Source organism: Rhinatrema bivittatum, chromosome 3, assembly GCF_901001135.1.
Source record: "Rhinatrema bivittatum chromosome 3, aRhiBiv1.1, whole genome shotgun sequence".
Lineage (NCBI taxonomy): Eukaryota > Metazoa > Chordata > Amphibia > Gymnophiona > Rhinatrematidae > Rhinatrema > Rhinatrema bivittatum.
In genome coordinates, this window is record NC_042617.1 from 416,618,206 (window position 1) to 416,641,519 (window position 23,314).

Consider the following 23,314-nt stretch of genomic DNA (forward strand, 5'->3'; position numbering starts at 1 on the left):
CAGCAGAGGCGATGGAACAGATCTCTTCAATAATGGAGAAATTACTTACCTGATAATTTCGTTTTCCTTAGTGTAAACAGATTGACTCAGGACTAATGGGTATAGTGTACTCCTGCTAGCAGCTGGAGACGGATCAGACTTCAATCTGACGTCAGCCCCTAGTACATGTACCCCTGCAGGAAGTGCAGCTCTTTAGTATTCTCCTCGAAAAGCATTGTGGATATATGTGTGACTGACTGATTGATTAACTTAATAATTTGGTTAACTTGAATAACTTCATAACTTGGTTAAACGTTAAAACTTGATTAACTTGAACTGGTTGATTGACTATAGCTGGAGACCGCCAGTGTACTCAACCGGTAAGCGTCGACACCTGGCAGGGTGGATGCCCTAGGTGAAAACATGCCTTACCCTTGAATCATTTGAAGGACCATGCGTGATGGCAGCCAAGGGTGGGATGCTGAGTCCATCTGTCTACACTAAGGAAAACGAAATTATCAGGTTAGTAATTTCTCCATTTCCTAGCGTGTAGCAGATGGACTCAGGTCCAATGGGATGTATAAAAGCTACTCCCAAACCGGGTGGGAGGCTGCCCGTGACCCACTTAGTATTGCCCTTGCAAATGCCGTGTCCTCCCGAGCCTGAATGTCCAGATGGTAGAATCTGGAGAAGGTATGGATGGAGGACCATGTAGCTGCCCTGCAGATCTCGGCAGGTGACAGCATCTAGTTTCTGCCCAGGATACTGCCTGGGCTCTGTAGAATGGGGCCTTGACCTGTAGAGGTGGTGGCTTGGCAGCTTCTACGTAGGCGCCTTGATGACTTCCTTGATCCAGCGGGTGATGGTTGCCCGCGAGGCCGCTTCCCTTGTCTCTTTCCGCTGTGAAGGACGAAAAGGTGGTCCGTCTTTCGTACGGGTTCGGACATTTCCAGGTATCTGGATAGGAGTCTGCCGATGTCGAGGTGGCACAGACTACAGGCTTCTTCCGAATTCTTCGAGCCATCTGGTCGTGGTAGCGAGATGGTCTGGTTAAGGTGGAAGTGTGAGACCACCTTGGGGAGGGAAGGAGGGAACCGTGCGTAGTTGTATGGACCCCGGGGTGAGCCTGAGGAATGGTTCATGGAGGGACAGTGCTTGTAGTTCCGATATGCGGCGGGCTGAACACACCGCCAGCAAAAACATAGTCTTTAAGGTAAAGAGGCGGAGGGACAGGCCTCGGAGGGGTCTGAAGGCGGTTCCCGCTAGGAAGTCCAAAACGAGATTGAGATTCCACAGAGGTACAGCCACTTTAGTGGTGGGGCGAATGTGCTTGACTCCTTTCAGGAAGCGTGACACGTCCGGGTGAGAAGCTATGCTGTCGCCCTCGCTCTTGGAGCCGAAGCATGACAATGCTGGCCACCTGTACCTTGATGGAGTTGAGGACAGCCCCTTCTGTAGTCCCATTCTGTAAGAATTCCAGGATCACGGGAACTTTAAATGAGCGTGGCTTGATGTGGTCTTCGCACCAGGCTTCAAATACTCTCCAGATCCATATGTACGTTAGCGATGTGGAGAACTTGTGTGCTCGGAGGAGAGTGTTGATTACCGCCCCTGAGTATCTGCTCTTTCTTAGGCGAGCCCTCTCAATGGCCAGACCGTAAGAGAGAATTGAGCTGGGTCCTCGTGGAGGATCGGACCTTGTTGTAGCAGGTCCCTGTGTGGGGGCAGGGGTAGGGGGGGTTCCCTGCCAACAGTCTTCTCATGTCTGTGTACCAGGGTCTTTCTTGGCCAATCTGGAGCCACCAGAAGAACTAATCCCTTGTGTAGTTGTATCTTGTGAATGATTGGGCCCAGTAGGGGCCATGGCGGGAAGGCGTATAGTAGAGTCCCCGGGGGCCAGGGCATCGATCCCTTGGGACTGCGGTTCCCGCCTGCAGCTGAAGTATCTGGATACTTGGGCGTTGGATCTGTTTGCCAGAAGGTCCATGTCCGGTGTCCCCCACCGATTCACTATCATCTCGAAGGCTGCAGACAATAGCCTCCATTCTCCTGGGTCTAGACTTTCCCTGCTGAGGAAGTCTGCCGTGATGTTGTCTTTCCCGGTGATGTGGACGGCGGATATCTCCTGGATGTTTGCTTCCGCCCACGCCATCAGGGGTTCTATTTCTAGGAATACCTGTTGGCTCCTGGTTCCCCCCTGCCGGTTGATGTAGGCTACTGTCGTGGCGTTGTCTGACATTACTCTGACCGGTTTGTTTCGAAGTCTGTGAGCGAACCGTAGGCAGGCTAGTCTGACTGCCCGCGCCTCTAGGTGGTTGATGATCCATCCCGCCTCTTCTGCGTTCCACTGCCCTTGGGCGGTTAACTCCTCGCAGTGTGCTCCCCATCCTCGTAGACTGGCATCTATGGTGAGTAGGGTCCAGATTGGGGAGGATAGTCTTGATCCCCGGCTCATGTGGCTGGCCTGCAGCCACCACCGTAGCTGGGTCCGAACTCTGCCCGGGAGTGATAGACATACGGTGTAGTTCTGGGACCGTGGACTCCACCATGATCGAAGTGAGTGCTGTAGGGGGCCTCATGTGGGCTCTTGCCCATGGCACTACTTCCAGTGTGGATGCCACCAGCCCGAGGACTTGCACGTAATCCCATGCTGTGGGACGAGGATCGTTCAGCAAGGTTTGCAGCCGGTTCCACAATTTTGATCTCCTTGTGGGGGTCAGGCTGACCTTGTCCTCTTTGGTGTCGAATCGGACTCCTAGGTATTCCAGCGACTGAGGGCTGTAGGGAGCTTTTGTGTGTGTTGACCACCCATCCTAGGCTCTCCAGTAGAGTTATGACTCTGCTGGTTGCTTGGTAGCTTTCCTCCGGTGACTTTGCCCTGATCAGCCAATCGTCTAGGTAAGGGTGAACGAGGATTCCTTCCTTCCTCAGTGTTGCCGCCACCACTACTATTACCTTGGTGAACGTCCGGGGTACTGTGGCTAGCCCGAAGGGTACTGCCCAGAACTAGTAGTGACGGTTCAGGACTTTGAAGCGTAGGTAGCGCTGGTGTTCCTGATGAATTGGGATGTGCAGGTAGGCCTCCGAAAGATCCAGGGATGTGAGAAACTCTCCTGGTTGTATCACCCTTATAACGGATCGTAAGTTTTCCATGTGGAAGCATTGAATCCTGAGGTGGCGGTTGACCGACTTGAGGTCCAGGATGGGTCTGAATGTTCCCTCTTTCTTGGGACGATAAAATAAATGGAATAATGGCCAGTATTTATTTCCTGTGGAGGCACTGGGGTTATGGCCTCGAGGGCCAGTAGTCTGGACAGTGTAGCTTCCACTGCCACCCTCTTGAAGGGGGTCGTGGCAGGGGGACTCCACGAACTTGTCTGGAGGGGTTCGTAGGAAATCCAGGTAGTACCCCTCCCGAATGATGGCTAGGACCCACTTGTCCGATGTTATCTCGACCCATCTGCGGTAGAATAAGGCTAGTCTGCCCTCTATGGCTTCTTCCCTTGGATGGGTCGGCTGAATCTCATTGTGGGGTGTGGCTGGGGCCTGCACCCGAGCTGGTTCCCCTCTTGTTGTGCTTGGTCCGAAGGACTGGTTCCTCCTGCCTGTAGGGCGGGGGGGTTTGATAGTTGCTCCTGTAAGGATTGAAGCGATGTGAACCTCTGCCCCTAGAGGACCTGGGGAAGGGTCGCCGATTTCTCTTCGTCTTATCCTCCGGCAGGCGCTGCAATGGGGATTCGCCCCATTTGTCGGCCAGTTTCTCTAGTTCGCTGCCGAACAGGAGGGATCCTTTGAAGGGCATCCTTGTGAGGTGTGTTTTGGAAGATGCGTTGTCCAACCAGCTTCGGAGCCAGAGTTGCCTTCTGGCCACCACCGCCAGATGACACTCCTCTGGCCACTGTGCGCACTATGTCGGAAGCAGCGTCCACGAGGAATGATACTGCTGGTTCCATGTATTCTCCTGGGGTGTTGTTCCTGGTTTGTGATAAACAGGCACGTGTCACCACGGTGCAGCAGGCCACAATTTGGTAGTAACATAGCGGCTACACTCAAATGACTGTTTGAGGATGGGACTCCAGACGCCGGTCATGTGTATCCTTGAGCGCAGCTCCTCTCTCCACTGGGATAGTGGTGCGTTTAGAGACCACACAGACCATAGCATCCCACTCTTGGGCATGCGAGAAGATCTTTGGTTGCCGGGTCCAGGGGGTACAGGGCTGCCAAGGCTTTGAATGTGGACTCTGGAGCACTCCAATTCCAGGTCAATCAGCTGTTGTGGCTGCTTGTAACAGAGGGAAATGTCGAGAAGTCTGTCCAGAGACCCCTCAGTAGGGGGTTCGGTTTAGGATCCCCCGAAGTCCCTGGGCCCGGGATAGCGAACTCCATCAGGCATTGGTTGACCAGGTCCGGGAGCTCGTCCTTTGTGAAGAAGCGTCTCATGCTTTGGTGAGGCTCTGTCCCCGGGGGGAGCTCCCCCTCTTCTAGGGGTTCGGCTTCCTCTTCAGAGATGTCAGAGTCCCCATAGGTGGGGCTTCTGGGTAGTGGAAGCCTGTGCCTAGGTCTTGAAGGGCCTGGGGCATGAGGGTCCTCTGGTGGAGCATGTGGCTGGACAGCCAGAGGTTCAGTTTGCATTTGAACAAAAGGTGTGAATCCCCTTGAAGAACTCCACCCATGAGATCAAAATTGAGGGGCGCTGGATCCTTGGGATTCCCCGTCTGTGGGGAGGTCCCCCTGGCTAGGTCCGGGGCACCCCCTGAGGGAGCTAGAACTCGGCCCTGGGTGGGGACTGGCCCTGAACTGGATCTCCCAGGGCTTCCTCGCAATGGGTGCACAGGGCGTCTGCCTCCTCGCTTTGTGCGGCTCTGATGTGGCATGCTGGGCAGAGGCCTTGAGCTTTTATCTTTGTTTCTGGAGGTGCCATGGCTGTCGGCGCGTAAACTTCTTATGCGCACAGGTGCGCTTAAGGTAAGCGTGTAGTTGTGCACCCAGCCATAGATATGTGCCCGGCTCAAGACCTGATGTGCGTGTAAGGCTATGCGCACACGTGCTTTGTGCGCCTAGGTTGGAGTTGTTGCGCTCGGGCCAACGGCGAATGGTGCGGCGAATAGGGCCAAAATGGCGACGGCGAGCACACGGGCAATATGGCGACCCCCTCAGAGGGTCTCCACGTGGGTAGACCCTTGGAAATAACCGGGGCCTGGCCCTGCTAGGGCGGATCAACCCGGTGGCACTGGTCCCGGCCGGCGACCTGTGCTCCTCCTCGATCCTCTGCTCAAGCAGAAGATTTCTACCTTACCTTGTCTTCGGCGCTTCCCGGTTGCGTCCCGGGCGGTCTCCGGCTGCGGGGGGAGAGGGCAAATACCTTCATCGTCGCACTCGAGGATGCACCCGCTGCCTCTCAGCCGTGCCCGAGGGTCGGGGGCTAGGTCCTCGCTGCAATTCAGCCGCCGGACCGAGGCTTACCTCAGAGGGACCATGGAAATCATCTCGGGAATCTCAACTGGGGGAGGGACCCTAGGGTATCACTGCAGGAGAGCGGGGCTCGTCTTCAGGTAGGTTTGTTCTTTAAAAATTGGATTTTTCTTCTTTGAATTTGTTCGAACGCAGTGAGAGCTTGCAGATAGTCCCTAACTGCTATGGAGACGGAAAATACTTAACAGCTGCTCTTCCTGCAGGGGTATATGTACTAGGGGCTGACGTCAGATTGAAATCTGATCCGTCTCCAACTGCTAGTAGGAATACACTATACCCATTAGTCCTGAGTCCATCTGCTTACACGCTAGGAAATTGAGGTTTTTTTTCCTCCTCCTTGCATCTGAAACGTCAGCCCACCAAGGCTTCACTTTCCCGTCCCAGACCAGAGGCGAGAGGATAGGAGAGAAACTACTCTTCTCCCACAAGAGATACTCTGAGGAGCCCTATATTACCAGAAGGCTCCCCTGCTACTAGAGGAGAACCAGATAAGGCGGACTCCCCTCTGTCTTACCATTCTCCACAGTTGTCACTGACCTCATTTACAGGCCTTCCATCTGATGAACCAGAGGAACCCCCCCCCCCCCCCCCCAAAAAAAAAAAAAAACTGTTTCCCTTCTGGAGGATCTGATATATTCTAAATTTGTAGAAAAAAATGGAAGAAACTCTAAAAGTAAAAATCAGGAAGATCCTGGATCCCCGCAAGGAAGTCTTCAGAATACTGAAGATCTTGGACATTCCTTCCGTGCCAGCAGCCCTACCATCTCATACAGTTTTATATTACATACTTCTAAAATCTTGGGAGTCCCTATAGTATAATCTCCCAGTAGCCAGAAAATTGGACTTAATTTTGTCTTAAAAAGTCTCAATGTTATGGTCAGTGCAATTACTTCACATCAGTTCATAGTGGAATCGGCCCATGAAGAGGGCAAAGACATTGAAAACTCCACGCAAGAGACAACAAAATCCTGGATGCTTTGCTAGAAAGAATTTTCAAAGCTCCATGTTAACCTCATGCATTTAGCAGCATCAATTTTACAAGGTGAAGTATATTTATGAGTGCTTACAACTCAAACCCTTCATACGCTCTGAGACTGGCAAACACCACCTCAGCCACTAAAAGACCTAGAAGAAAGCATTCGGCATCTCCTCCATTCTGTTTACGAGGCTTTCAAAACAACTTCAAGAACCTCATGTTCTATAGCAGCCCATCGGAGCGCCTGGTAACGAGCAAGCGCAATCAGAGAGGACATGCACGAAAAACTAGCAGATCTTCCATGCTTAGGAGATAATTTGTTTGTGGACAAGCTCCATGAAACAGTAGCACAAATAAAAGAACAAAGTGTGGCGGTACAATCCCTCACACTGCAAATAGACCCAACCCACCCCACTCAGACAGCTGTTCTCACAGTATAAAAAACCCTTAACGAAAGCCCTACAAACAATACACCCAGTATAGGATACCAGTCTACCAACAACCTAGCCCGCAGCCAACAAAAACCACAACAGCAGACAAACCCCCCCAAAAAAGGGTTTTTGAGAGATTCCAAGCCACAGCCACCTACTCCTGTCAGGGGCAGAGTATCCAATCAGCTTTCAGTATGGTTCCTAATAACGTCAGACCACTGGGTATTGAAAATAATTCAACAGGGCTACCGCTTGCAGTTAAACGCTTCCCCAAGCTTGCCTCGATTATCCCAGATAAGGCACCGTGATCAAATCCCTCTCTTGAAGAAGCAGAGAGCAAAGTAGTGCAAAGAACCATTTAACACATCCCATCTTCCTACAGCAGCAAGTGATTCTACTGCTAATACTTCCTATTCCTAAATGTACGGGAGATCTTCGCCCAATACTAGACCTCCATCCTCTCAATAAAACACTAAAATGAGAAGTTCAAGATGACAATGCTGAAGTCCATATTGCCTTTCATACAGCTGTGCTCACTCGATCTGAAAGATGCAGATGCGCATATACCAATCCACCCTTCATGCTGGCGGTACCTTTGTTTCCAAATAGACAAAATTCATTACCAATACAAAGTACTCCCTTTTGGATGCTTCTCTGCCTCCAAGAGTCTTCACAAAATGTTTAGCAGTGGCTGTGGCTCATCTTATGTATTTAAATGTTTTATATACTGTCATTCCATATTAGAATCACTAGTTCATAATGGTTTACAAGTAAAACATTCATAAATATAGCAAGTGTTACAAGGTAGATAAATATTCACAGAAACAGAAGTAATACAATGATAGACATCTAACATGAAAACAGAGCTAGATTAAAGGTGTTTGCGAGGGGAGGAGGTTATTGTTCAAGATTTATTTAGGTTATCTGAGTCATAGGAAACTGGGTGTTTCTGTCAAGCAGAAGGCATTTTTGAATAGCCAAGTTTTAAAGTTGCTTTGAATTTCTTTTTATCTGTTAATATTCAAAGTTCTTCTGGCATGGAATTCCAAAGTTTTGGGCCAGCAATAGAAGTTACTCTCTTTAGTTAGCGTTCATCACAAAGTATTACAAATCTTCCCATACCTGGATGGCTGGCTCATGGTTTCCTCCAACCCGCCAGATCTTCAAAAGGACCTTTGCAACACGATCCAATGCCTGGAGAAGCTAGGCTTCCTCAAATTATGAAAAATCAATCTTCCAGCCAAGCAGAATCTTGCAGTTCATAGGTGCGAGGATAGACTCCATACGAAAAAGAGTATTCCTACCCAAAGACCGAGCACAACGCCTTCTACTTCTAGCTTTTCCTCTGAAAGGCAAAACCGGAACAGAGTGCAAACTCTTAGTACTACTGGGCCATATCGCAGCAGCCCTCACGTAGTTTCTTTCACCAGTCTTCATATATGGAAATTGCAGTGGGGCTTGAAAAAACAATGGTGTCAGGTGTCCCCAACTACTTTCTTTTCCTGCCAAAGTCTTCATTATGACTTCAATGAAAAAGTCTGGTGGCTCAAACCAAAAGTCCTGATAGAGGGAGTGCCTCTGCGACCTCCCCATCATGAACTAATTCTCACCATGGATGCCTCTATCGCAGGTTGGGGAGCACATAGTCTCGAATACAAGATGCAAGGCCTGTGGTCAAAAATGGAAGCATCATGTCAGGTTAACCCTCCTGGGTCTCAGGGCGATCTGCAGTGCCTTAGTATTATTTGAATATTTCCTAAAGGGAAAAGCAGTCATGGTTCACACAGACAATCAGGTGGTCATGATTTACATAAATAAGCAAGGAGGATCAGGTTCAAATGACCCTATGTACGGAAGCGACTGATATGGGAAATGGGTAGCCCTAACGTATCAGGGAATAGCAAATATTCAAGCGTACAAACTCAGCAGTTTTTCACCTGCACAAATGGGCTCTAGACCAGACAATAGCCGATACCATATTCGCCGAGTGGGGTAAACTGCATAGACTTCTTTGCAACTCAATACAACACAAAACTGTAAAATGTTTACTCTCTTCTATCCAGTCCCAAAAGAGTCGCGGATGCGTTCCTTCTCCTCGTGGTTTAGAAGGTCTACCTCTACACTTTCCTCCAATTTGAAAGATACAAAGTGTATCCAGGATTGGGCATAGATTATTCCCATAGCACCAGCATGGCCAAGACAGAGATGGTATGCATATCTTGTACAACTCTCAATATAACCGCTGAAGCTACTAGAGAACCAACCGAACCTACTGACGCAGGAGAATGGGGAACCCCATCCTCCTCCACGGTTCTTGGATTTGAGCACCAGGTCTTAGAACCATTACACCCTCCCATGGTTGACTGAAGATATTCTCCTCAAGGAAATCCTTCACTCGCCGTAACTACTCCTTTAAATGGATTAGCATGTACCTTTACCATTTGTCCAAAACAGGCCTTCAAACGTCATCTGTAAGAGTGCACTCATGGATGATTGCAGTTTACCACTACCAGGTAGATGGGCTCTCAACACACCTGCTGAAATCTCGCTTCATGAAGGGCTTCCTGCATATACGTCTGCCAAATCTGAAACCACCCATATCTTGGGACATTAGCATAGTTCCAACAGCTCTCATGGCAAGCCCCTTTGAACCGTTAGTGACAGCGCTTCTGAAATACTTTACTTGGAAGGTTCTATTCTTGGTAGCAGTCAACCAAAAGGATCAGTGAACTAGAAGCCCTAGTTCACATTTCTCCTTATCTGCAATTCTTCCATGACAAGGTACTACTACATCCACATCCAAAATTCTTTCTGAAAGTAGTATCGGCATCTGAACGAGTCAATCTCCCTACCAACATACTTCTCAACACCACATAAAAATGAGAAAAAAAAAAAAAGCTTTACACACTTTGGATTATAAACACTTATTACAAGGAAAAAACTTAGGGCCACAGGAAATCCCAACAGCTGTTTCTCTCCTATAACCCCAGCAAGCTTGGAATTGCGGTCTCCAAAAGAACTGTAGCTAACTGGTTAAAATCTTGTATTTGTCATTGTTACAACTCTGCTTCCACACCTCTCTCTGGAATAGTCAAGAAACATCAGATTCGAGCGACCGCATCTTCCTTAGAACACCTTAACAACGTGCCCATAGCTGATATTTGCAAAGCCAAACATGGCCTTCTGTCCACATTTTGAGCCAGACACTGTAGAGGGTACTGACAACAGCAGGAGTTCAGAGACTGCTACCTAGGTGGATGGGTTACAAATAGTCATAATAAGGTCAGTAATTTAAAGAAGATATACAAAGGGCTAACAAACTTTCTCCTCGGAAGGCAGCAACCCTCAACTTCAGACTCCAAGACAGCATTGCTATTTCACTCTGCTTATCGATGGAAAAAAAAAAAGCAAGTTTTCTTACCATAAATAGAGTGAATTAGCCATACGATCCCACCCACCTCCCTGGCAGCCTCTAGATATTTTGGCTAGACACAGTCTGGAAGCTTTAATACCAAGCTCTGCCATTCTGAGAAGGTTCCAAGCCATGCACTGCCAGATGACTTGTACCCCAAGACAACATGGCTAATTCACTCTATCTACGAAAAACACCATTTACGGTAAGCAAACTTGTTTAGTGATATTGTTGATAGTTATAGTGAAACCCAAGTCCATTTGTGGCCCTTGGGAGTTGTCTATTCATGTTACAGTTCATATCAATGTAGTGAGTGTAATAACCATGCTCAAAGTCAAAACCACTGGCCCATACAAAGAGATGATTACTGCTGAAAAAGCAATCACTCTTTGATATCCCAAAGCTTAACTGCAGAACATACTTGAAACCATAACATTCTGTCACAAGTTAATTTGCTCTCAGCTGTCTCATTATTTTGGCTTAACTTTTCCTTTTTACTACTGTATCAATTTTCAGGTTCAAAATCCACTTTTTCATGAATAAACTCCTTACACACACTTTCAAAGTAGCCTCTGGAGGCCTTATTACAGCATATTGAGGGCTTGGCACATAAGCCAGTCTCCCAATGCATGTGTACAGGGTAGTAAACACTAACTTCCTCCATGTGTGTAGAATATATATTTCTGCTCTAGCGCTTGCTTTATCAAAGATGGATAGAACAGTTCACATCAATAAGATAAGCAGCAGTAAATAAATATTATTTCTACAGCAGATTTTCCTTCTGTCGTACTGATAGCGTCTGAATTTTAAATTTGTCTCAATAAGTTACAAAAGTTCCCCATGCTCCTACAATTTCAAGTTTCAAAACAAATAATAAAATTCAAAATCACCACATTTTGCAAATATGGATATTTGGGCTAGCTCTGTGGCTCAGGTTGTACTTTGCAGAGGGGGAGATGACCACTGCTAGTATAGCAACCCCTGCTGGCCATAGTGTGACACTGAGAAGTATCACCGAGCACTCCCATTTAGTCATCAGGTTGGCGAAGACTCCAGAACTTACTGGGTATACTGTCCAGGATGTGGGGATAGAGGAAAGGGGAAAATATACATCTGGTATACAAAGAAATTTCATAAAAAATATGGAAGTTATTCCAGAACAGCAAAAAACTTCAGAGATGAAAATACAAGTCAAAAATACATCAAGCAAGAGCTGCATCATCCCTCTCCCACCAAATCACAGCTGAGTTTATAGTTGACCTAGTTCAACAGTTTTCAAACTGTGTGCCCCAAACTTGGGGCACATCCAATCAGTCGGGTTTTCAGGATAACCACAATACAATAAAGGCAATGCATGCAAATTTACCTGATACATATTCGTTAAGGATAAACAGAAAAACTAGACTGGTTGGATTGTTTATTCTTTTTATATTCTGCTCTTCAGCACTTCAAAGTGGATTACATTTACGTATTTGCAGCTATTTCCCTATCCCCAGACGACTTACAATATAAGGGGCCGAGCACACTGTATAACCCGCAGTTGGACACGGGTTGTGTAAGCGCCAACTAATCCCCTTATGAAATAAGGGGAATAGCGCCTCTACAATGCGCCTCTACAACGCGCATCCAACACGGAGTGAATCTAATAGCCTCATTCACATGGATTTGCATGTGATGAGCACTAATAGGTATTCACTCCCGATGCAAAAAAGGCGCATCTAGGACATACATTTAGCAATCAGAAATTAACGTCTGCCTGGAGCAGGCGTTAATAGCTTAGCGCTCTTAAAACTAGTAAAGAAAAGCAGAAAAAACTGCTTTTCTGTACTGCCTGCTTCCTAATATCGTTGCGAAATTAAGTAGCAAGGAAAAACAAAACTAAATTTTAAAAAAAAAAAGGCACTGACAAGCGTCAGTTTCCTGAACCCCTGGCTGTGCGGCTGTACAGCTTTTAGGAAGACAGACACCGATAAACTCGGCTTCTGTTTTCCTAACCAGCGGACGGCCAACGCCGATCAGGTTCTAGTTAGCAAGGAGGTGCTAGGGGCACACAAGTCACCTTAGCACCTCCTTGCTAACGCGACCCCCTAATTTAAATATTGAATGGTGCCCCCGAGGGGGGGGACGCCTGGGGGGGCATTAAGAAAGCGGGTGCAGACTGTTCAGCGCCAGCTTTCTGCGCATATTTATTGCATCGGCCCCTAAGAGTCTGATTCATCAAGGCATTTTCCATAGTCATAGAATGGGAGAAATGCCTTAGTAAATCAAGTCTTAAGTTTGTTCCTGATGAAATAGAGGGTAAAGTGACTTGCCCAAAGTCACAAAGAGCGGCAGTCTGATTTGAACCCTGGTTTTCCTGGTTTGTAGCCCACTGTGCTATTAGGCTACCTCCTCCACTCATGTGTCCTGAGGACTGAGTTGAGATCCCCTCTTCTAGTTTTTAGTTATGAAACAAAAGTCAGAGTTTCTAAGACTCAACTAATTCACCTCTTTACAGCTCCAAATATCTCATATGATTTTCAGGACAGTTGTAAATACTCCAAGAACCCAATATTAATTGAAGGGCAGCACTATACCTTCATAAAGAGCTCCATTTTGTTCTTGTTCCGCTGCTTTCAGGAACAACTCTCTTGCCTGCTTAATAAATTACACAAGCAACAGTAAAGGTTTGGCTGTGGAAAAGCAGTTGTAAAAGAATACAAACTAGATAAAAAGCATCCACCTAGGAATCCAAGATTAAGGCCTATAGGTTAACACCATAAAGCACTGCAGTTGTTAACACCTGAAGAGCTGCAGCGTTATACATTCAGAGGCTGAGCATAATAACTCTCCTACAAGTGTTCCCAGTTATCAAACAGAATTATCATAAAAACCCCCTTGATCTCTCTCCACAGAGCCCTCAAAAACAATTTATGCCATTTCTCTAGGCCATGTCTAGTACAGATTTACAGAATATGCACATAATACATGTAATAGCCTTTCAGTCCAATACAGAAAACCCCAAAGTAATTTTGATTACAAACATACAGAGCAATATCTATATTAATATAGTAAACACTTTTTATTGGATGTACAGGGGATCAGCAGTCAGGGAGATTAGAGCAGACACATGAAATTATTCAAAAACATGGAAGAAACTAGATTTTATCAGAGGATCAAGTCATTTCTGGGTCCAGAGTACACAGACATATCACTAGGTATTCACCTTCAGGAGACTGGATAAAGAGATCTAGAAAGATCTATTAGAACACAAACGACTTCAGAATGTTATAATCACTCAAAAAAAAATGAATTAAAACTTTTGGAGTTGGCCTGAGCACTCAGCGAGGAGTGCAGAGAACTTGCCCATGTTCCTCTCATACAGTCACATTAGCAATTCGAAACTTTAGCATCGCAATCATGCTGGGAATATTTATACCCAGTATACTAAGTGGCATTAATCACTTACCCTACTCAAGCTGCACACAAAACTTCTCAATGGTTACTTTTATTGTGCTCGTGAACACGTGGAAGAACTACGCCTAGTGATACAGCTGAGATCCAAAGAAGCCAGGGCTCAAATCCTGCTTCTCAAGGACCGTTCCCTTATGCAAGTAGATTGTCTCAGGTTAAAAAACCTTAAGAGTGCAAGTTCTCTGGGGCAGGGAACTACCTTCTGTACCTAAATTATAGCTCACTCTGAGCTCCAATTTGGAAAGGCAAGTAATTAAATCCCCAAAAATGCAAGTATTAACACTGTTCTCTTCAACGCTGTGTACTCACACAGCTTTTATATGCCCAGTGCAGGAAGACTGGTGGGACAAAGGTGGAGCCCATCCCACCAGAGCCTGAAGTGAGTAGGAAACTGGCGGGGCCGTGGTGGAGCCCATACCACTACAAAAAAAAAAAAAAAAAAAAGAAAAAGAGGCCCCAAAAACTTGCAGGTGCTGCTTCCTCCTCCTGCCCACACAGCCTGGAAGAAAAGAAATTTGCCAGAGCCGCACAGGAATGAAGGAGGAGCCTTGGCCCATGTGCAGAAATGGAACCGTCTGTGACAGAGGTCGCCCAGAAGTGGGAGGCTGAGGCTCTAAAGAGAGACAGCGAGTCTGCATGATTGTGTTTAAGTGAGACAGAATGTTAAAGTAAGAGCCGTGTGTATGTGTGAGAGCCTGTGTCCTGTTTCTTCTTCTTCTTGAGAGAGAGAGAGACATATATATATATATATATAGAAAGAGAAGAAACAGTATATTACTTTAACATTCTTTAACAGAAGAAAAAAAAGAAACAAATTGGTAAAAGACCGAGGAAGGAAATATGAAAAATAGTCTGAGAACAATTGATTAAAAAAAAAAAAAAGTTTTGTTTTTTTTCTATGGAGCTTTGAAGCAGCACATCTTGTTCTGTAAACCCCAGTAGGTGGTGTATTAGTGTTCTAGAGCTGCCATGTCATAGATAAGGCTGCTGCTGTTTGAGTCCTGAGATGGTACTGGTATGGTATATGGAAGTTTCTAAGTGTCTTTATTTTTGCAGGGGTTTATGTTACTTCTCAAAGTGTTTGGTAGTGAAGGGTTTGCAGTTACTGAGAGGAGTATGTGTGTGGAAGAGGAGGAGAATTGAGTGAGTGTGCATAAGAGTCCGGGGAGTGAATGAAAGGAATGAGAGGGTGTGTTTTTGTGAGAATAAGCATGTATATGTGAGAGAGTATGAGAGCGAATAAGCAAGTGTGTTAGTGTGTGTGTGGGTGGGTGGGTGGGAGTGTGTATACTGCTATTAATGTTCCCTTTAAGGACAATGTTGCTGTGAGCATAAAATTGATATGTGTTTTGGAAAGAAAGTAGTGCTCACATGATAAAGAAACCAAACATTTTTGCTCACAAGCAAAAGTTTTTGCACACAGTTATCGTATCCCTAGAGTGAACATTGCTGTAAAAAACGATCATCTTTGGTTTATCACCAGACATTGAGTTTTCCCCTCCAAACAGACAAAAAAAAAGGGGGAAAACCCTTTAGCACATCACTGGAAGATCAGGCAGCTTTAACTTTCATTAAAATTCTCATCCTTTACACAAGCATAGACTCATCAATTCATCTAGAGAAAATTATACTAAAGTAAATATTTCACACCCTACACAGTGCCTACAAACCCAAAAATCATGCCTCAGTACAAATGCCATGTGCCTGCCTTCAAGCAATCTGGACTTGAGACTGTGAGACTGTTTCCCCTGAAGTTTATCCACAATTCATAGCTGGGATTCACAAAACACAGAGGTGCTACACAACAGGTTTGCAACCCTGCTCTTCTTGAAATTCTCTTCTGGTAAATTGAAAAATGGAGAAATTACTTACCTGATAATTTCGTTTTCCTTAGTGTAGGCAGATGGACTCAGGACCAATGGTATAGTGTGCTCCTGAATAGCAGTTGGAGGACTGATCAGATTTCAATCTGACGTCAGCCCTAGTACATATACCCCTGCGAGATGCCATGCTCTTCAATATTCTCTTCGAAAAGCAATTGTGGATATATGTGTGACTGAATAACTTGATTAACTTGAACTGGTTGATATGGTTATAGCTGGAGACCGCCAGTGTACTCAACTGAAAAAACACCGACAACCCGGTAGGTATGGGTGTCCTAATTAGAGGAAAGCTTGGCTTACCCGTGTTTGTCTTGTTCTCGGGGGATTGTCCCCCGAGGGTTCCGTGATTGTCAGCAGCCGCGGGTAGGATGCTGAGTCCATCTGTCTACACTAAGAAAAACAAAATTATCAGGTAAGTCATTTCTCCATTTCCTAGCATGTAGCAGATGGTTTCAGGACCAATGGGATGTACAAAAGCTATTCCCAAACTGGGTGGGAGGCTGCCCATGGCCCACTTAGTATTGCCCTTGCGAATGCTGTGTCCTCCCGAGCCTGAACATCTAGGCGATAGAACCTAGAGAAGGTATGAATGGAGGACCATATCTCCACCCGACAGATCTTGATGGGTGACAGCATCTTTGTTTCCGCCCAAGACACTGCCTGGGCTCTAGTGGAATGGGCCTTGACTTGTAGAGGTGGAGGCTTGCCTGCCTCTACTTAGGCTGCCTTAACTTCTTTGATCCAGCGGACTAGGGTTGTCCGTGAGGCTGCTTCCCCTTGTTTCTTTCCGCTGTGAAGGACGAAGAGGTGGTCCGTCTTTTGTACGGATTGCGACTTTTCCAGGTATTGGATTAGGAATCTGCAGATGTTAAGATGGCAAAGGCGGTGAGATCCCTCCAAGTCCTTATGCTCCTCTGGCGATGGTAGCGAGATGGTTTGGTTTAGATGGAAGTGAGAAACCACTTTTGGTAGGAAGGAGGGGACCGTACGTAGCTGTATGGATCCCGGTGTGAACCTGAGGAACGGTTCTCGACAGGACAGTGCCTGGAGCTCGGAGGTGCGATGGGCCAAAAAGATTGCCACTAGAAATGCAGTCTTCAAAGATAGTAGTCTGAGGGACAGGTCGCGGGTGGGTCTGAAGGAGGCTCCTGCTAGGAAATCTAAGATTAGATTGAGATTCCATAAGGGTACCGGCCACTTTAGGGTGGTCAGATCTGCTTGACCCCTTTTAGGAAGCAGGCCTGCTACAGAGCCCTCCACCTGGGCTCTGTAGCAGGCCAACGCGGCCACCTGTACTTTGATGGAGTTGAGGGACAACCCCTTCTGTAGGCTGTTCTGCAGGAATTCCAGAATCATGGGGATTTTGACTGTCCATGGGAGGATGTCGCGGTCTTCACACCAGGCTTCGAATATTCACCATATTCGTATGTAGGTTAGAGATGTGGAAAACTTGCGTGCTCGGAGCAGAGTGTCAATCACCACCCCCGAGTATCCGCTCTTCTTCAGGCGTGTCCTCTCAATGGCCAGACCGTAAGTGAGAATAGAGTTGGGTCTTCGTGGAGGATCGGGCCTTGTTGGAGCAGATCCCTGTGTGGAGGTAGAGGAAGAGGGCTCCCTGTCAGTAGTCTTCGCATGTCTGCGTACCATGGCCTTCTTGGCCAGTCCGGGGCCACTAGAAGTACTGGTCCCTGTGGTGTTGTATCCTGTGGATGATCCCACCCAGTAGCGGCCACGGAGGAAAGGCATATAGCTGGACTTCCTGTGGCCAGATCTGGAGGAGGGCATCGATCCCTTGGGATTGTGGGTCCCTTCTGCGACTGAAGAAGTTGGGAACTTGGGCATTGGACCGGGTTGCCAGGAGGTCCATGGCTGGTGTCCCCCAGCGGTTTACTATCAACTGGAAGGCTGTGGCCAACAGCCTCCATTCCCCTGGGTCTAGACTTTCTCTGCTGAGGTAGTCCGCAGTGATGTCTTTTCCCGCGATCTGGGCAGCTGAGATCTCTTGTAGGTTTGATTCCGCCCACTCCATTAGGGGTTCTATTTCCAGGGACACCTGTTGGCTTCTGGTTCCTCCCTGTCAGTTGATGTAGGCCATTATTGTGGAGTTGTCCGACATGACTGACCGATTCGCCCCGGAGTCTGTAACTGAACCGCAGGCAGGCTAGCCTGACTGCCCGTGCTTCCAGTCAGTTGATGCTCCATTCCGACTCTTCCTTGTCCCATTGCCCCTGGGTGGTCAGTTCTTGGCAGTGGGCTCCCCACCCTCGTAGACTCGCATCTGTAGTGAGCAGGATCCAGGTCAGTGGGGATAGCCTTACTCCCTTGCTCAGGTGGTCTTCTTGCAGCCACCACTGTAGCTGGGTTCGAACCTCCTCTGGGAACTGTAGTCAAACAGAGTAATTCTGGGACATCGGATTCCATTGTGACAGCAGGGAACGCTGTAGGGGCCGCATGTGCGCTCTTGCCCATGGGACCACTTCCAGTTTGGATGACATGAGGCCGAGGACTTGGAGGTAGTCCCACACCTTGGGGCGAAGACTGATTAACAGGTTTCGCAACTGGTTCATCAGCTTTGTTCTCCTTGTAGGAGTCAGAATAACCTTGTCTTGTCTGGTGTCTGACCTGACTCCCCAGGTATTCCAGAGATTGGGAGGGCTGCAGACTGCTCTTGTTTGTATTGACCACCCACCAGAGGTTCTCCAGTAGAGTTTTGACTCTGTTGGTTGCCTGATGGCTTTCCTCTGGGGATTTTGCTCTGATCAGCCAATCGTCCAGATATTGGTGTACGAAGATTCCTTCTTTCCGCAGTGTCGCCACCACTACAACCATGATTTTGGTGAACATTCGGGGGAGCTGTGGCTAGCCCGAAGGATAGTGCCCGGAACTGGTCGTGGTGGTCTAGGATCGCGAAGCGAAGAAAACGCTGATGCTTGTGGTGGACCGGGTTGTGCAGGTAGGCTCCTGACAGATCCAGGGATCTGAGGAATTCTCCCAGCTGTATCGCTCCTATGACTGAGCGAAGGGTTTCCATGCAGAAGCGAGGGACCTTCAGGTGACGGTTGGCAGACTTGAGATCCAGAATGGGTCGGAATGTACCCTCTTTCTTGGGAATGATAAAATAGATGGAATAGTGCCCAGTATTTTGTTGCATGGGCACCGGTGTTATGGCCTTTAAGGTGAGCAATTTGGTCAGCGTGGTTTCCACTGCACTCCTTTTGGAGAGGTCGTGGCAGGGAGATTTCACAAATTTCTCCGGAGGAATGTTGTGGAAGTCCAGATAATATCCCTCTCGAATGATGGTTAGGACCCACTTGTCCAAAATTATCTCGACCCATCTTTGGTACAATAGGGTAAGCCTGCCCCCAATGGCTTCTTCCTGTGGATGGGCCGGCTGATTTCATTGTGGGGTGTGGCTAGGGCCTGGGCCAGAGCCGGCTCCCCTTCTGCTGTGTTTGTTCTGAAAGGACTGGCCCCTGCCTGCAGGGCGAGATGCTTGATATGTATTTTTGTATGGTTTGAAGCGCTGTGATCCCCTGCCCTTAGATGTTCAGTGGGAGGGGTGCTGGCTTCTCTTGTTCTTGTCCTCCGGTAGCCAAGGTACTGGGATTCGCCTAATTTGTAGGCTAACTTTTCCAGTTCGCTTCTGAACAGGAGGGTTCCCTTACAGGGCATTCTCGTGAGCATAGTCTTGTAAGTTGCGTCAGCTGACCAGCTTCTTGCTGCCACCAAGGACGAGATGCCTCTGGCTGCAGTACGCACCAGGTCGGACGTCGCATCCGTGAGGAATAATACTCCTGGTTCTAGTGCTTCAACAGGTGTGGTGGCGTTCCTGATCTTTGATAAACAGGCGCGTGTCACCACAGCGCAGCAGGCCGTGATCTGTAGTGACATAGCTGATACGTCGAATGACTGAGTATGGATTCCAGACATCTGTCCTGGGCATCCTTGAGTGCCGCTCCTCTCTCGACTGGGATGGTAGTGTGCTTAGTGACCGCGCAGGCCATGGCATCCACTTTGGGGAATGCCAGGAGATCTTTTGCTGCGGGGCCCAGGAGGTACGTGGCTGCCAGGGTCCGCCCCCCTTTGAACGTGGCCTCTGGAGAGTCCCATTTCCAGGTCAATCAGCTGTTTGACAGCTTGCAGCAAAGGGAAATGGCGGGAGGCCTGACTGAGTCCCTCGAGGAGGGGGTTCGTCTTCGGTTCCCCTGTAGCACTTGTGCCTGGGATGGCGAGCTCTTTCAAGCTGTCCGCCACAAGGTCTGAAAGCTCGTCTTTGGCGAAGAACTGCCTCATGGTTCGGTAGGGTTCCGCTCCTGGAGGGATTTCTCCTTCCTCCAGGGAGTCTTGACCCTCATCCGAAGTGTCCATGTCCCCAAAGCTGGGGCTTTGGGGCGGGCAAGGCACTTCTCTGGGTTTAGAGGGTCCCGGGACATTAGGGGCCTCTGGGGAAGGCTGTGGCTATGTCATCGTAGGCACCAGTTGTATGTGGACGAAGGTATGTAGGCCTTTGAAGAATTCTACCCAGGAGAAAGATGCTGGGTCTAAATTGTGAGGCACTGAGTCCCTGGGAAGCCCCGTTTGAGGGAGGCTCCTGCTGGGAGTAGCGAGGTCCAGTGTACTGTCGGTGGAACCAGATTCCCCATATTGGCTGGGGAGGACCTTGGGCTGGATCACCCAGGGCCTCCTTGCAGCGTATGCACAAGGCCGTGGCCTCTTCATGCTGCACCGCTCTAATGTGGCATGCTGGGCAGAGGCCCTGGGCCTTAAGCTTCTTGTCCGATGGTGCCATGGTTTGTGTGCGCCGAAAGAAACTCGTTTGTGTGTTCAAGCGTACGCCGGGAGGCTGAGTATGCGCTCCTGGTGCGCCGAAGTTGTACATGTAGGTCAGTTGCGCTCGCAGAGAGATGCACGCGCCGCTCTGCGCAAGGGTTTTACTTATGCGCCCGGCACAGTTGAGAGCGTGGCTGAGCGACCGGCGCCCTTAAGAACATAAGAAAATGCCATACTGGGTCAGACCAAGGGTTCATCAAGCCCAGCATCCTGTTTCCAACAGTGGCCAATCCAGGCCATAAGAACCTGGCAAGTACCCAAAAAACTAAGTCTATTCCATGTTACCATTGCTAATGGCAGTGGCTATTCTCTAAGTGAACTGAATAGCAAGTAATGGACTTCTCCTCCAAGAACTTATCCAATCCTTTTTTAAACATAGCTATACTAACTGCACTAACCACATCCTCTGGCAACAAATTCCAGAGTTTAATTGTGCGTTGAGTGAAAAAGAACTTTCTCCGATTAGTTTTAAATGTGCCCCATGCTAACTTCATGGAGCCCCCTAGTCTTTCTACTATCCGAAAGAGTAAATAACCGATTCACATCTACCCGTTCTAGACCTCTCATAATTTTAAACATCTCTATCATCTCCCCCCTCAGCAGTCTCTTCTCCAAGCTGAAAAGTCCTAACCTCTTTAGTCTTTCCTCATAGTGGAGCTGTTCCATTCCCCTTATCATTTTGGTAGCCCTTCTCTGTACCTTCTCCATCGCAATTATATCTTTTTTGAGATGCAGCGACCAGAAATGTACACAGTATTCAAGGTGCGGTCTCACCATGGAGCGATACAGAGGCATTATGACATTTTCCGTTTTATTCACCATTCCCTTTCTAATCATTCCCAATATTCTGTTTGCTTTTTTGACTGCCGCAGCACACTGAAACCGATGATTTCAATGTGTTATCCACTATGACGCCTAGATCTCTTTCTTGGGTTGTAGCACCTAATATGGAACCCAAAATTGTGTAATTATAGCATGGGTTTATTTTTCCCTATATGCATCACCTTGCACTTATCCACATTAAATTTCATCTGCCATTTGGATGCCCAATTTTCCAGTCTCACAAGGTCTTCCTGCAATTTATCACAATCTGCTTGTGATTTAACTACTCTGAACAATTTTGTGTCATCTGCAAATTTGATTATCTCACTCGTCGTATTTCTTTCCAGATTATTTATAAATATATTGAAAAGTAAGGGTCCCAATACAGATCCCTGAGGCACTCCACTGTCCACTCCCTTCCACTGAGAAAATTGTCCATTTAATCCTACTCTCTGTTTCCTGTCTTTTAGCCAGTTTGCAATCCACGAAAGGACATCGCCACCTATCCCCTGACTTTTTACTTTTCCTAGAAGCCTCTCATGAGGGTACTTTGTCAAACGCCTTCTGAAAATCCAAGTATACTACATCTACCGGTTCACCTTTATCCATGTGTTTATTAACTCCTTCAAAAACGTGAAGCAGATTTGTGAGGCAAGACTTGCCCTGGGTAAAGCCATGTTGACTTTGTTCCATTAAACCATGTCTTTCTCTATGTTCTTTGATTTTGATGCTTAGAACACGTTCCACTATTTTTCCTGGCACTGAAGTCAGGCTAACCGGTCTGTAGTTTCCCGGATTGCCCCGGAGCCCTTTTTAAATATTGGGGTTACATTTGCTATCCTCCAGTCTTCAGGTACAATGGATGATTTTAATGATAGGTTACAAATTTTTACTAATAGGTCTGAAATTTCATTTTTTAGTTCCTTCAGAACTCTGGGGTGTATACCATCCGGTCCACGTGATTTACTACTCTTCAGTTTGTCAATCAGGCCTACCACATCTTCTAGGTTGACCGTGATTTGATTCAGTCCATCTGAATCATTACCCATGAAAACCTTCTCCTTACGCATGTCACTGAACTTGTGCGCACAAGTGATTTTGGGCGCATGGCTCGCCTCTGTGCGCACAGAACGAATTGGCAGATAGGGCAGCGGCGACCACGCGAGCAATATGGCCACCACCTCGGAGGGTCTCCATGTGAGAGGGCCCTCGTATCAAACCGGGGTCTAGCCCTGGTAGGGCTGATCCACTCGGTAGCAGTTACGCCGGCTATCTGTGCAGCTATTTGAGCCTCAGAGACCTGGAGACTTTTAAGAAGTTTTCTACCTTACCTTGTCTTGGCATTTCCGGTCTCGTTCCAGGCGGTCTCTGGCTATGGGGGGGAGAGGGAAAAATACTTTCACCGCCGTGCTCAAATTTTGTACCCACTGTCTCTCTCTGCCGCACCCGATGCGGGGGCTAAGTCCACGCCGGGAACCAGCTGCCAGACAGAGGCCTACCTCTGAGGGATTTTTAGAAATCACCTTAGGAATCTTGACTGGGGGAGGGACCCGTAGGTATCACCGCAGGAGAGCGGGGCTCGTCTGTAGAGGTAAGTTTTCTTCTTTGTTTTGCATTTCTTTGGTTAGAATTCTCTAACGCTGTGCAAGCATGTATAGAGTCCTGAACTGCTATGGAGACGGAAAATACTGAAGAGCATGGCGTCTCGCACGGGTATATGTACTAGGGCTGACGTCAGATTGAAATCTGATCCATCTCCAACTATCAGGAGCACACTATACCATTGGTCCTCAGTCCATCTGCTACACGCTAGGAAATATGCTACTCTATCCTCTGCTGAAGAAAAATAAGGCGTGGTCTACTAGAGCATTGAAATGTGTTTCAGTAGAAATCCTGGTAGGAGTATAAAACCCCTCTCAGACACCAACTACCCATGCTGCCTTACACTCATCTCTGGGTTTGAATTCATGGGTTGGATTTACCCTTCACATTAGGGATTATTGTTAGTAAATGAGTTTTAGCTGAATCTGTAAATTAAAAAGAAAAAAGAAAAGCA

The 23,314-nt window shown here is 47.6% G+C and overlaps 1 protein-coding gene across 3 annotated transcripts in view; it reads right to left on the reverse strand.

The window, feature by feature from the left end:
• Positions 1–23,314, reverse strand: part of FBXO9 (F-box protein 9) — a 244,069-nt gene that overhangs the window by 180,832 nt on the left and 39,923 nt on the right. For 2 of the 3 annotated variants that reach the window (XM_029595721.1, XM_029595719.1), the window contains one exon: positions 12,847–12,907. In XM_029595721.1, coding sequence (XP_029451581.1) covers positions 12,847–12,907 — 61 coding nt within the window. The remainder of the gene's footprint in view (positions 1–12,846; positions 12,908–23,314) is intronic. The other variant, XM_029595720.1, reaches the window with a different exon arrangement.